Source organism: Stylophora pistillata, chromosome 12 (genome assembly GCF_964205215.1).
Source record: "Stylophora pistillata chromosome 12, jaStyPist1.2, whole genome shotgun sequence".
NCBI lineage: Eukaryota > Metazoa > Cnidaria > Anthozoa > Scleractinia > Pocilloporidae > Stylophora > Stylophora pistillata.
The window spans coordinates 19,465,201-19,476,830 of record NC_142530.1 but is presented as its reverse complement, the minus strand read 5'-3'; the positions used below and the strand labels follow the sequence as shown (position 1 = coordinate 19,476,830).

At 38.3% G+C, this 11,630-nt stretch overlaps 1 protein-coding gene across 1 annotated transcript; it reads left to right on the top strand.

The window, feature by feature from the left end:
- Window positions 1-7,948: 7,948 nt before the first annotated feature.
- LOC148719139 (uncharacterized) lies at window positions 7,949-11,579 on the top strand. The gene has a single exon (XM_088741617.1). The coding sequence runs from the start codon at window positions 8,125-8,127 to the stop codon at window positions 9,787-9,789; it is 1,665 nt and encodes a 554-aa protein (XP_088597743.1). The 5' UTR covers window positions 7,949-8,124; the 3' UTR covers window positions 9,790-11,579.
- Window positions 11,580-11,630: the final 51 nt, after the last annotated feature.

Sequence of the window (11,630 nt, the reverse complement as noted above, 5' to 3'; positions counted from 1 at the left end):
AGTAATGGGACGACTACAAGGAACGCCAAGGAAAGAGACGGGTAGGTACAAAGAGCGATAAAGCTAGCCCCAGGGGATCTGAAGGCACCTTGACTGTGCAGAGACTATCGGCAAACGCTCAAGGCAAGTGCCAAAAGTACAACCGCATTGGGCCTTTAACCCTCAACCCTCGTGCCATTCGACAAAGAACCGACTTTAAAGAATATCAAGGAGGCCTGTAAGTCGCATTTTGGAACAAATTGCGAATGTGATGTCCTCGCGGGCGAACGCGGGCCCTCGTACACGCATGAAAGTCAGATCAAAGACTGGTCGAAGGTCATTCACATCAGATTTCTGGAATATGAGCAGTCGCAAAAAGCCGAGCAACCAGTCTTCGTCCGGCCATTACATAAAAGTGAGCCAAAAAAAATATGAGTCACTGTTACACCCTGTTTACATCAAAATTATTCTTTAAAAATAAATAAGCATTCGCTGCCTGTGCAGGTTCAACATCATTTGCGTCTGGAATGCGTCTTTCACATTCTCTCCTGAACCCAGCCTCCAAATAGTCACTTGTCCCTTCCAACACACCTGAGAGCTCTGCTGTTTCCTGGAGTTGTTGTTCGGTTACTGTGAGGCCACATTTTTCCCCTCCATAATTCTGCGGATACATGTAAATGTGCTCTGGTACTCCATCAGGAAGTTCTTTAGCCTTCTGCTTACGCATTCGATGATTGTTCCACACTGATACTCTAAAGATATCTAGTTCTTTCTGTAGCACGGGAATGTACACATATGCCAGTAGGTTCCTTCAGAGTAAACAGCAAAAACTCACTTTGATAGGTGCAAGTCATTTATTTTTCTGAAAAGACTTTGACACAAGAACATCCTTTTTATGACCTCTGAAAGAAACTCTGCACCTATTAATTATTTTGTAGCCAAAAAGATTGTAAAAAAATGCAAAATTGTCTACAAAACAAAAGTTTTCAATCGCAAAACATAAGAATATTGTTTGTATTTACATCTTCAATATCCACTTCATAATTCGTGAACTTAATGTCAAAGTACTGCAGCCTGCGTGCTAATGTTCGCTCACTCCATGCATACATTGGGTATTTCGATTCTATGAAGTCTAAAATCTCCCTTTTTTTTCCATTTTTGCCGGACGTTCTTTGATAAATCACCTTTAAGCGTTTGATCTTGCATCCAGTCGCCATTCCTGATTTGATTTCCCGCCATCTTGGCAGAAAACATCATGACCCAAGTGCATTGTAGGCTATGGCATCGATATGCCACGACCGAAATTTTTTTTTTTTTTTTAAGAAAAACCTTATGGCACTGCTAGGCTAAGATAAGATTATTTTCGTTTCATTTAACTATTTATTAAAAATTTTTATTTCCATTTTTGATTTAAAGTATCTCGATATAATTTTTTTTCGTTTAAAGTTTAAAAATAAAATGAAATAACATAGTAAATAACGGGAAACTAACAAGGTACTACACAATTTTCTTATGGCATTCCTAGTCCACCATACATCTGTTTTCGTTGACAAAAACACTCGTTATCATTGACGTGAATTATTTAGAAGGGTCAACAGTCTCCTTATGTTGAGTCAGTATTGGACATGTTTTGAAATCGGGTTTAGATACGAAAGATATTGATATCATTCCGGTCGAATCTAATCAACATGCCATACAAAGTAAACTGAGATCCACATTGGTTTGAAAACCTTTTCGCAGTTACTTATGTCTCGTTTTATCAACTGGAGCCGAATACATAAAGATTGTTTGAGCCTGAGGCGAAATAAGATGACAATAAATATTGAGTTTGCTTCAGCTCGGCTTGGTTTCCAATTTTATTGGAGAGTGTTTTCTTTCATTGATCCGGTCGTTATTTTTTCATCATTCTCCAGGTGTTACGCTGTAAAAGAACTAGCAATGAAGTTGAAACGACTTCCAACCTCGTTATTGTTTAAGACAAGCTTTAACTACAAATTTTTGAAATTATTGCTACTGGGGTTCGTTATTGTTTTTTCCCTTGATGGCGGTACGATTGGTTAAAATTGATAGATCGCCTGTTTCCGCCTTTAGCTTTTATGAACCACTGAACTAGAACTTTGACCTAAATTGAAAAGCTGAATTTTGGAGAACCGCATGTTCATTCTGTTCAAACCCTGTTGCACTGCGTAACGTAGCGTCACTTAAGAAAAAAGGATTCAAGAAATGTCTTCGATTGTAACTGCTGCTGTGTTTAAATCCACTATTGGCTCACTCGTAGAAAAAGGCAGAGATGAGTTCGCGAAAAACTCAAAGATGGCGATGTAACAGACGGAAAATTCTACCCCTTGATCGTAAGTGAAATCGACGACATCATGAAGTCAAAGTTGAACGCATCATCAGAGGAAGATTTGAAAACAAGTATCAGCTTCTTCAAGGAAGGAATGGCGTTCTTGTTTGAAGTAACAGAGTCTACAAGCGAGTGCGGTGCGGTAACAGGAGAGGCGGCCTGTGATGGACGTGATGCGGAAGCATTTTCTCTTATTAAAGGAATTAGTAGATTGGAGGTTAGTTGCCTGGATAGATCAGCTACGACAAACCTTTCCGCTGCAAATGAAATATTCGAAAATGCTCGAGGACTAGCTACTAAAGCTTTTAAAAACGAAGATCTGAAAATATCTGACCGCATTCTGGCCATGAAGTATCTAGTTATGGCGACCATATTAAAGAGAATAGACAATCCTGCTCATGCAGGGAATAGGTAGAAAAAAAGAGTATCCGTGAAATTGTAATTTGTTTTAATTTTGTTTCTGGCAGTTTTTGAAAAGACCTGATTATATTCAATACGAAGTTCAAGAAGATGATCGTACTGTTTCCAACGGCATCTCGCACTGACGTTGATGCGAGATTCTTTGGCTGGGGGGGGGGGGGGAACGAAGCTATTAACTGTTTAATGCAACCACAAGGCTTTGTTGCGCCTTGTTGTTTAATGTTATTTCACGATAAAGCCAGGCAATTTTTTAAGATTAAAAGTCAGAGAGAGATTTTATAGACCATGTTAGGTAGTGCTATAAATAATATGAACAGCTTTGCTACAAATAATGAAAAAAACAATGCTTAATTGAACAGTGAATAGGATATTTTTTTAACTAAGTGACAGGAAGGACAAAATTACCGACAACTGTTGCCTTGATTTCGAATCCTTCTACCGGTCCTTGATCGTGAAGATTACTGTAAGAAGATTTGTTCTTGGTAAGAATGACTTAGCCGTCAGGACAAGGGGAAATATGTTTTTTAATAAATTCTAATGTATGCTGAATAAAGGCTATTCACGAAAGAGCTCAAATGTTCAAACTACAGTACCTTTGGGACTTCTTTGGGACACCTATCCGAGAGGGGAAAGGGTGGGGTGGGGGGAGGAATGGTGTGCACAAGTTCGGTCTTGGAAGAATTTTCATTTCATGTAAAGTTAGTAGATGGATACCTCTGTGTTGAATAAAAGAACGTTCCATTTTCCTCAAGCAAAATTGGGTGAATGCTAATTATACAGATATTTTTTTAAATTAAGGGTTCAAGAGATTTGGTTTTCGTCCTGTAAAAACATTTGCATTTGATTTACCATTCTGCCGTGGAAAGGACACCATTGATCTGAGAACACCTTCATTCAGGGAAAACAAGTTTGGTCCCGGAGAAATGTTTATAACACGTTTGTATTTCAGTAAATAGTTTGAACCCGGGGGTAACGTGTGAAGGTGTAGTCTGATCGTCCGGGTGAGTGTAGTCCTGAGAAGGACTGTTGTCGGTGGTAGTGACTGACATTTCGACAACCTGTGCGGAAGTCACTTGACTCAGATGGTGACTTCCGCACAGGTTGTCGAAACGTCAGTCACTACCACCGACAACAGTCCTTCTCAGGACTACACTCACCCGGACGATCAGACTACACCTTCACAGGTTTGTATTTGTTAGTCTATCGAAACGACACTTCTGTTAAACGACACTTCTGTTAAACGACACTTCTGTTAAACGACACTTCTGTTAAACGACACTTCTGTTAAACGACACTTCTGTTAAACGACACTTCTGTTAAACGACACTTCTGTTAAACGACACTTCTGTTAAACGACACTTCTGTTAAACGACACTTCTGTTAAACGACACTTCTGTTAAACGACACTTCTGTTAAACGACACTTCTGTTAAACGACACTTCTGTTAAACGACACTTCTGTTAAACGACACTTCTGTTAAACGACACTTCTGTTAAACGACACTTCTGTTAAACGACACTTCTGTTAAACGACACTTCTGTTAAACGACACTTCTGTTAAACGACACTTCTGTTAAACGACACTTCTGTTAAACGACACTTCTGTTAAGGAGAAACCTGACCTTGTACGCAGACCTTCCACGGCCAAGCGGTTGGACAGTTCAGTTACAATTACACGGTATAACCTGGGAACGAGATTAGGAGATACCTTCATTTACCTTCACTCACAAATTTTTGTCACCTTTATTCAAGGGAAAAGGAAAAATTTTCTGGGTCCGAAAGCCTGCCTTAAATTTCCATGAACAGGACACCCCAACCAATCAAAATGTCACTAACGATTCAGTGAACACTTCAGCAAACGTGATACAGTAGTTTTGCCGGTGTAAAGGTACATCTAGTTGTTCCGATTTGCGAATTCTACCCAAAGCACCGTCTATTTTTAATTGCTTGTTCTTATATAACAACAGGAGAAGACAGGGACGGGGCTACTCCTTGTCGAGGATATAAACATGGATGAGACGCCAAAGCAGTTCGAACTTCTGTCCAGTGGCACTCTCGACTTTGTTCGGCTTCTAAATGAAAACATGCCCATTCAGTGTTGTTTAAATACGCTAAAGTTTTTATTTTTGAAAACTTTTGATTATAATGTGAACCTCCTCTTTGGCTGAAATTTCGCTGGACTCTAGCTCTAATTTATGTTAAAATCGCTCGGCTTATAGCTGAATAAATATGGTAAATCGACCTGATGTACTTGTGAGAGTGCAGTGCTTAATAAAAAATAATTTTGGCTTTGGACACATTAGCTAGGTGCTCGGAATACCGCGTCCGGCGTATTCCAAGCCATTTTCAGAGTCAGACAAACACCAACCAATCTCTGGGTACTGAAAATGTCTCCTTTAGAAGGTTTGACTGTTCTTAAAATATTTCCACAACAATCAGAGTCAATGAGCTGCGTCAGAGCTGTTTGGGTAATAAATTCATAATCAAAGAAAAGCACCATGGCCAATAATTTTCCTGGAACAGTTTTCCGTAGCACGGGGTCACATGACATAAATAGACCCCTCCTCAATCCTGTTAACGCGACTGCTTATTAAAAAGAGCCATGTGTACTTTTCGTCTTTTCTTTATTCGTTTTAACCCTTTGAAGAGTGATTAACTGTTAACTTGTCCTTACAATTTTACTCTTGAATCAAATATTAAGGTCACGCGAATAAAGCAAATGATCACAACCTAATGAAGCTCTTGATTGTTAAACAAATTCTTGTCAGCACCTAAGGAAATATATGGAAAACGGTATGGAGAATATGCATATTGATGTTAGGGTGTTAAAAGTTCAATTGCAACTAACTTGCAAAGATCGTTGCTTTACTTTATTATAGCTTTTTTTTTCTGTTAATAACAGACCGTGAAACCCAGCCTCGAATAGGAAAAAACGTTACACCACAGTGGGCGCAGACAGGCGACGAGTCTGGTTGTTTATTCGAAATTTAAAGGAATGTATGGGAGAATATTAAAGAGTGTTGTTATGGTAAACTTATATCATGAAATGTCTGAGTTAAAGCTCAAAATAAAGATAAACCTACCTCACTTGCTGTGTATTGTCGTTTCTGTGGCTCTAAATGGCGAATTTGAGCGATTTGGTGGGTTTTGCGTCGACTCATTTACTATACGTTATAAGAAGGAGAGGAGGGTCTTTTTCTTATAACGTATAGTAACAGTCGACGCAAAACCCACCAAATCGCTCAAATTCGCCATTTAGAGCCACAGAAACGACAATACGCAGCAAGTGAGGTAGATTTACATTTATTTTGAGCTTTAACTCAGACATATTTTAATGCTTTAATAGGTTTACTCCTAAAACAGTTAAAACTATACTAGGAGTGATTTCATGCATGATATAAGTTTACGATAATAAAACTCTTTAATATTCTCCCATACATTCCTTTATATTTCCAATAAACAACCAGACTCGTCGCTTGTCTGGGCCCCTTGTGATTACACTCCAATAATAATACGCTTGAACAAAGAAGTAAATGAATATCTCATAGTATTTAATTTTACTTTCCCGAGATAAAAAAAAATTACGATCTCAACGGTCCCAAGCAGCTATCTAACGAGAAAAAAAGAATCTTTTTCAGCCATGCATGAAGCATTACATAGAGGTTATTACATGGCCGCTTGGAGATACGACTTTAACTTCGAGTGCTGTATCTCTAACTCGTTCGCCTCGCTCACTGGTGAGAGATACTTTCAAAGCGAGAAGTGAGATTCGTATCCCCAAGTGGCCATGTAATATTTTGTTTATTTTATAGATACTGATGAAATTTCCACATAAAACGAAACTTTTTTTATTCATTATCAAAATAGCAAAATAGTGCAATTTGAGTGGTCACCTATCGTAAAATGCTTCTCACAAAAATGCTATAAAACTCGGATACAAAGTTATAAAGGAGAAATAAAGACAATAATACTTATATTTTCTGTTCCAAAAAGTCAACATTCTAATGAAGAAGAGAAAAATTCTATAACAGCTCTCTTGTAATTGGCTTAGTAACTATGGCGACACCAACATCCTCACACGTGATAGATAAAAAATGTATCTTTACTGCGAGAAATGAAGATATGAGTTTTTAGTAAAGGAAAAATCTTGGTATTTCATCAGTAGCTATATAATAAATAAAGTTTAATTGTAACATTTTGATTTTGATGCTCGAAAACAAACTTATCCAATTTCTCGGAGTGTTCCTGCCGAAATGGGATGAGTGGTTAAAACTCAGTAGAAGAGACGGTCCATGTTATGGACGTTTTAAACAACTTCCTGCTCGCGAGGGAAAAAGTAGCAGTGTTATTTTAAACATAAACCTAGACTCATTGCGCTATAGGATGACAGGACAAACAATCTTGCGGCTTCCTTGATACAACAAAAGGCTGAGTGAAACAATGATGAGCTATTTCTGAACTGAGTTTTTCCCCGTAGGCAAACTTCGATGTTTATATTTCATGCAAATGAATCACGATCTTCAAAGATATTCTGGAACACTGACAAATAAATCGGAAAAGATGTAGTTTTATCGTAACCTAGTAGCTTAAAGGAAGGCCATAAGTTTAGACTGAAATGTGAAAAAAAGTCAACCTCATCTGTACAAAAGGGACATCTGTTTCTGTTGACAAAAACACTCATTATAATTGACGTGATCTCTTAAGGGTCAACAGTCTCCTTAAGTTGAATCCGGCAGTCAAATGGACATGTTTTGAAATCGGGTTTAGCCACGAAAGATATTAATACCAGTCCAGTCGAATCTAATTAATTAATTAATATGCCACAAAAAGTCAACTGAGATCCTTATTGGTTTGAGAACTCAGTTTTTCGCAGTTACTTATGTTTCGTTTCATTAACTGGAGCCAAATACATCAGTAAAAAGTGTTTTCGGAGCCCGGCAGAGGCGAACCTGAAGATGACAATAAATACTGAGTTTGCTTCAGCTCGGCTTGGTTTCCAGTGTTACTGGAGTGTGTTTTCTTTCACTGATACATTTCGGTCAGTATTTTTCCATCATTCTCCAGGTGTATTACGCTGTAAAAGAACCAGCAATGAAGGGATTGAAACGACCTCCAACCTTGTTATAGTTTAAGATGAGCTATAACTGCAAATTTTTTAAATTATTGCTACAGGGGTTCGTTATTGTTTTCAGTTCCCCTGATGACGGTACGATTGGTTAAAATTGATAGATCGCCTGTTTCCCTTAGCTTTTATGAACCACTGAACAAGAACTTTGACCCAAATTGAAAAGCTGAATTTTGGATAACTCCCTGTTCATTCTGTTCAAACCCTGTTGCACTGTGTAACGTAGCGTCACTTAAGAAAAAAGGATTCAAGTGATGTCTTCGATTGAAATTCCTGCTGTGTTTAAAGCCACTATTGGCTTACTCGTAGAAAAAGGCCAAAATATCGATAATTTCGCGGAAAAACTCAAAGATGGCGATGTAACAGACCAAAACTTCCACTCCTTGATCGTCGAGAAAATCAACAACTTCAGGACACAGTTGGACAAGTTATCAAAGAAAGATTTGGTAACAAGTATCAGCCTCTTCGAGGAAGGAATGGCGTCCTTGCTTAAAGTGTTTGAGAGAACAAAGTCTACAAGCGAGTGTGGTGCGGCAATAGGAGAGGCGGCCTGTGATGGGCGTGATGAAGCATTTTCTCCTATTAAAGGAATTAGTAGGTTGGAGCTTACTGACCTGGATCAATCAGCTAAGAGAGAGCTTTCCGCTGCAAAGAGAAAATTTGAAGATGCTCAAAGAAAAGCTACTGAGGCTTTTGAAAACGAAGACCTGAAAATATCTGACCGCATTCTGGCCATGAAGTATCGAGTTATGGCGACCATATTAAAGACAATAGACAATCCTGCTGATGCAGTGGCATCATGCAAAGAGTGTGTAGAGGAATTAAACGGTCTGCCTGCAGTACAAAATACTTTTGCTGTTAAGCTTGAGAAAGGTTTCCGGGCAGTAAGAGGTTTGCTCAGCAAAGGAAAAAGAAGGGAAATTATCTCCGGAGTCTGTCTCGTGAATCATGTCATCTACGATGTCACGCGAACAGTTGGTGAAGACGCATCCTTTCTGATCTGGCCGCTCGTTGATGTCAGTGGCAAAGTCAAAATCAATCCAGTGTATGACGCAAGAGTAACGAAAGTACTACTTAAACAAGGCGTGAAGCACTGGTGTGTTACACCATGGTCACTTGGTCAGAGGGGTAAAAAGGAGCAGAAGCTAAATATCCCGTGGGGCATCACTACGAATTCCAGCAAAGAATTCGTTGTCGGGGAATATAAAGATCACAGTGTGAAGGCGTTTGACAGCAGTGGCAAGTTTGTTAGACGTTTCATTCTACCTACCGATGACGAAGATACAAATTTATATACTTATGATGTAGCCACAGACATGAACGACAACATCCTTTTGCTGACCAGAGTAGAGGAGCCTGGGACTGACACATACTGCGTTTATACCCTCACCCAAGCCGGTGACCTGCACCGCAAGTTTAGTCTCAGTGAACAGCATCTGTACAGAGGACTGTTTGTGAGTGATACGAGAAATGTCCTGACACTGAGGGACTCTAGTGCAGTAGAGGAATATGACACCAGTGGACAGCTTGTTCGCAGTTTTGGCGAAGGAATATTAAAGGAGGCATGGGATGTCACTGTCGCTACTGATGGCCGTGTTGTGGTTGTGGACAAGAAAGATTCCTGTGTTCACTTATTCAGTGAAGGCAAGCATCTCAACAAGTTTAAACTGCAGAAAAATGACTGTGTCTATGGGAGCATTACATTCCACCGAAAAGATGAACATATCGTCGTCGCTGGTGCTAGACCAGAGAAAGAACTCCTGCAGGTTGAAATATACAGCAAAAATTGTGAGTTTGTGCGTAGTGTAAAAATCCGAGTTGATGGGATCCGTGAAGTAGGACGGATTACAGTGACTACTAAGGGACGCATGGCTTTTGTCGTACGAATTCTTGAAGGTGCTAAGGTATTTGTTTTATAAACTGCTGTTTAAGATGTTTTCTTGTTGTTGGGAATGTATGTGTAGGGACTTTAACAGTTTAATGGTAACGGCATCACAATTCTCCATCATGGCTCTCATTCGCTGCTTGATCTCTTAGCCACAATCGATATCAGCGTCAAAGTAAGTTTACATATGATGTTTGAGGAAAGTTCTATTTATGTGAAGAATATCAAACCTGTTTCTACCAGACTCTAAATCATGACAACGAGCAAACAACAGCAGCTCATTACTGGCTAAAACTCCTGTTCACTACTGATACAAAAATCACAGTTAACGCTGTTATCTCAAAATCTCTTCTGAAACTGTTGATAAACTCCTAGGTAAACTTTTCTGAAACAAAAATAGTATTTGAACTACTTTCAATTTAATTGAAAGAAATATAATGACAACTTTTGTTTGAATTGTTTCCATTTGACCAATTAGAATAATGAATCATAATTGATTAAGTTTTGTATTCTTTAAAATTTGCATTTGATTTTTCAATATTGTTACTAAAAAGACCTTTTCAGGAGGGAGTGACATACATTTATGTGTGTAGGAATTAATGTGGGAAAGCATCCATAGAAGACTTCAATGGCCTTCTTTAGCTTCTTTAAACTCATAGCAGTCTTTGCAGTCAATAACAATTAACTGTGATTGGTGAATGGCAATTTATGTACATTTATTAGGCATTTTAGAGTTTTCCAGAAGGTTACAAAATAACTATTATTCTATATTTTATGGACCTTTGCAACACGTAGTAGAAATTTCCAGAGCATTGCATGAGATTTCCCCAGTATTCAGTTAGCTCAACTAATCAGCCTTCTAGAAATTTCCAGAAACTCCTTATCTGTAGCAACACTCCATAACTACCAATAAGGGAGTCATCCTCACAGTTGAAGAAGCCTAAAAAAAGTCAGGATTTTACAGAGTACAAACCTATGCCTCTATATATTTATTGGGCACTCAAACAGATGAGCTACAAAGTCGCATGTCATAAGCTAGGAAATTTTTAGTGGGATCTTTGCTCGCTGCACAGGAATGTGTTGGCAACAAATGAAATTAAACAGGTTGCAGATTGCAACTGATGGAATGCTTCTTGTCCTGCTCCTGGTGTTTGACTTTGTGACTTAGTTGATAGAGCAACCTGAACTAGGAACACTCACAGAGGCACAGGTAGACTTGATTACAAGTTTAATTGACCACCCACTTGATGGTTTTCAGGATCACCTAATTATAGAAACAAATTGTAAATAAACATTGTAAATAAACATAGAGTTTAAAGCTCTCAACTGGCCAGAGGCAAAACAATTGGGTATGCCTCGCTTGGTCGTTATTATTTTTTTTTACTGGAGTGTAATTGTTTACAATTGTTCTAAGTCATGTCACATAAACAATTAATCGCATTTGCCTTAGTTCTATTTTTAAGTCAAACTATAAAAAAAGGTGAGATCAACCCACTCTGTAGTCTACCATGGATTCCGAAAAGGTTACAGGGAAGTTTTCATATTGAAAACCTCAAACATTTTTAGAATCGCAGGTAGTTTTTCTTACTATTGGTTGCAAAACCATTTTTAAGTGGTATTGTTCTCATTTTATAAATTTCAAACCTATGCCAATGTGCTTTTGTATCTATAGAAGCTAGCAATTAAAGTACGATAAAAGTAAAGATTTTCCATTGACTATGATAATGTTTGATTGAAATTAACCAGTGGGGTTTAGTTACTTTTGTGTAGAAGCAAAACCAAGCACTTAAAATAAAGATTGTTCAATGTTGATGATTATCAAAAGCTGATTGTTTTGTTTCTTCCTGATTTAAATAATTTACTTTGTGATTAATA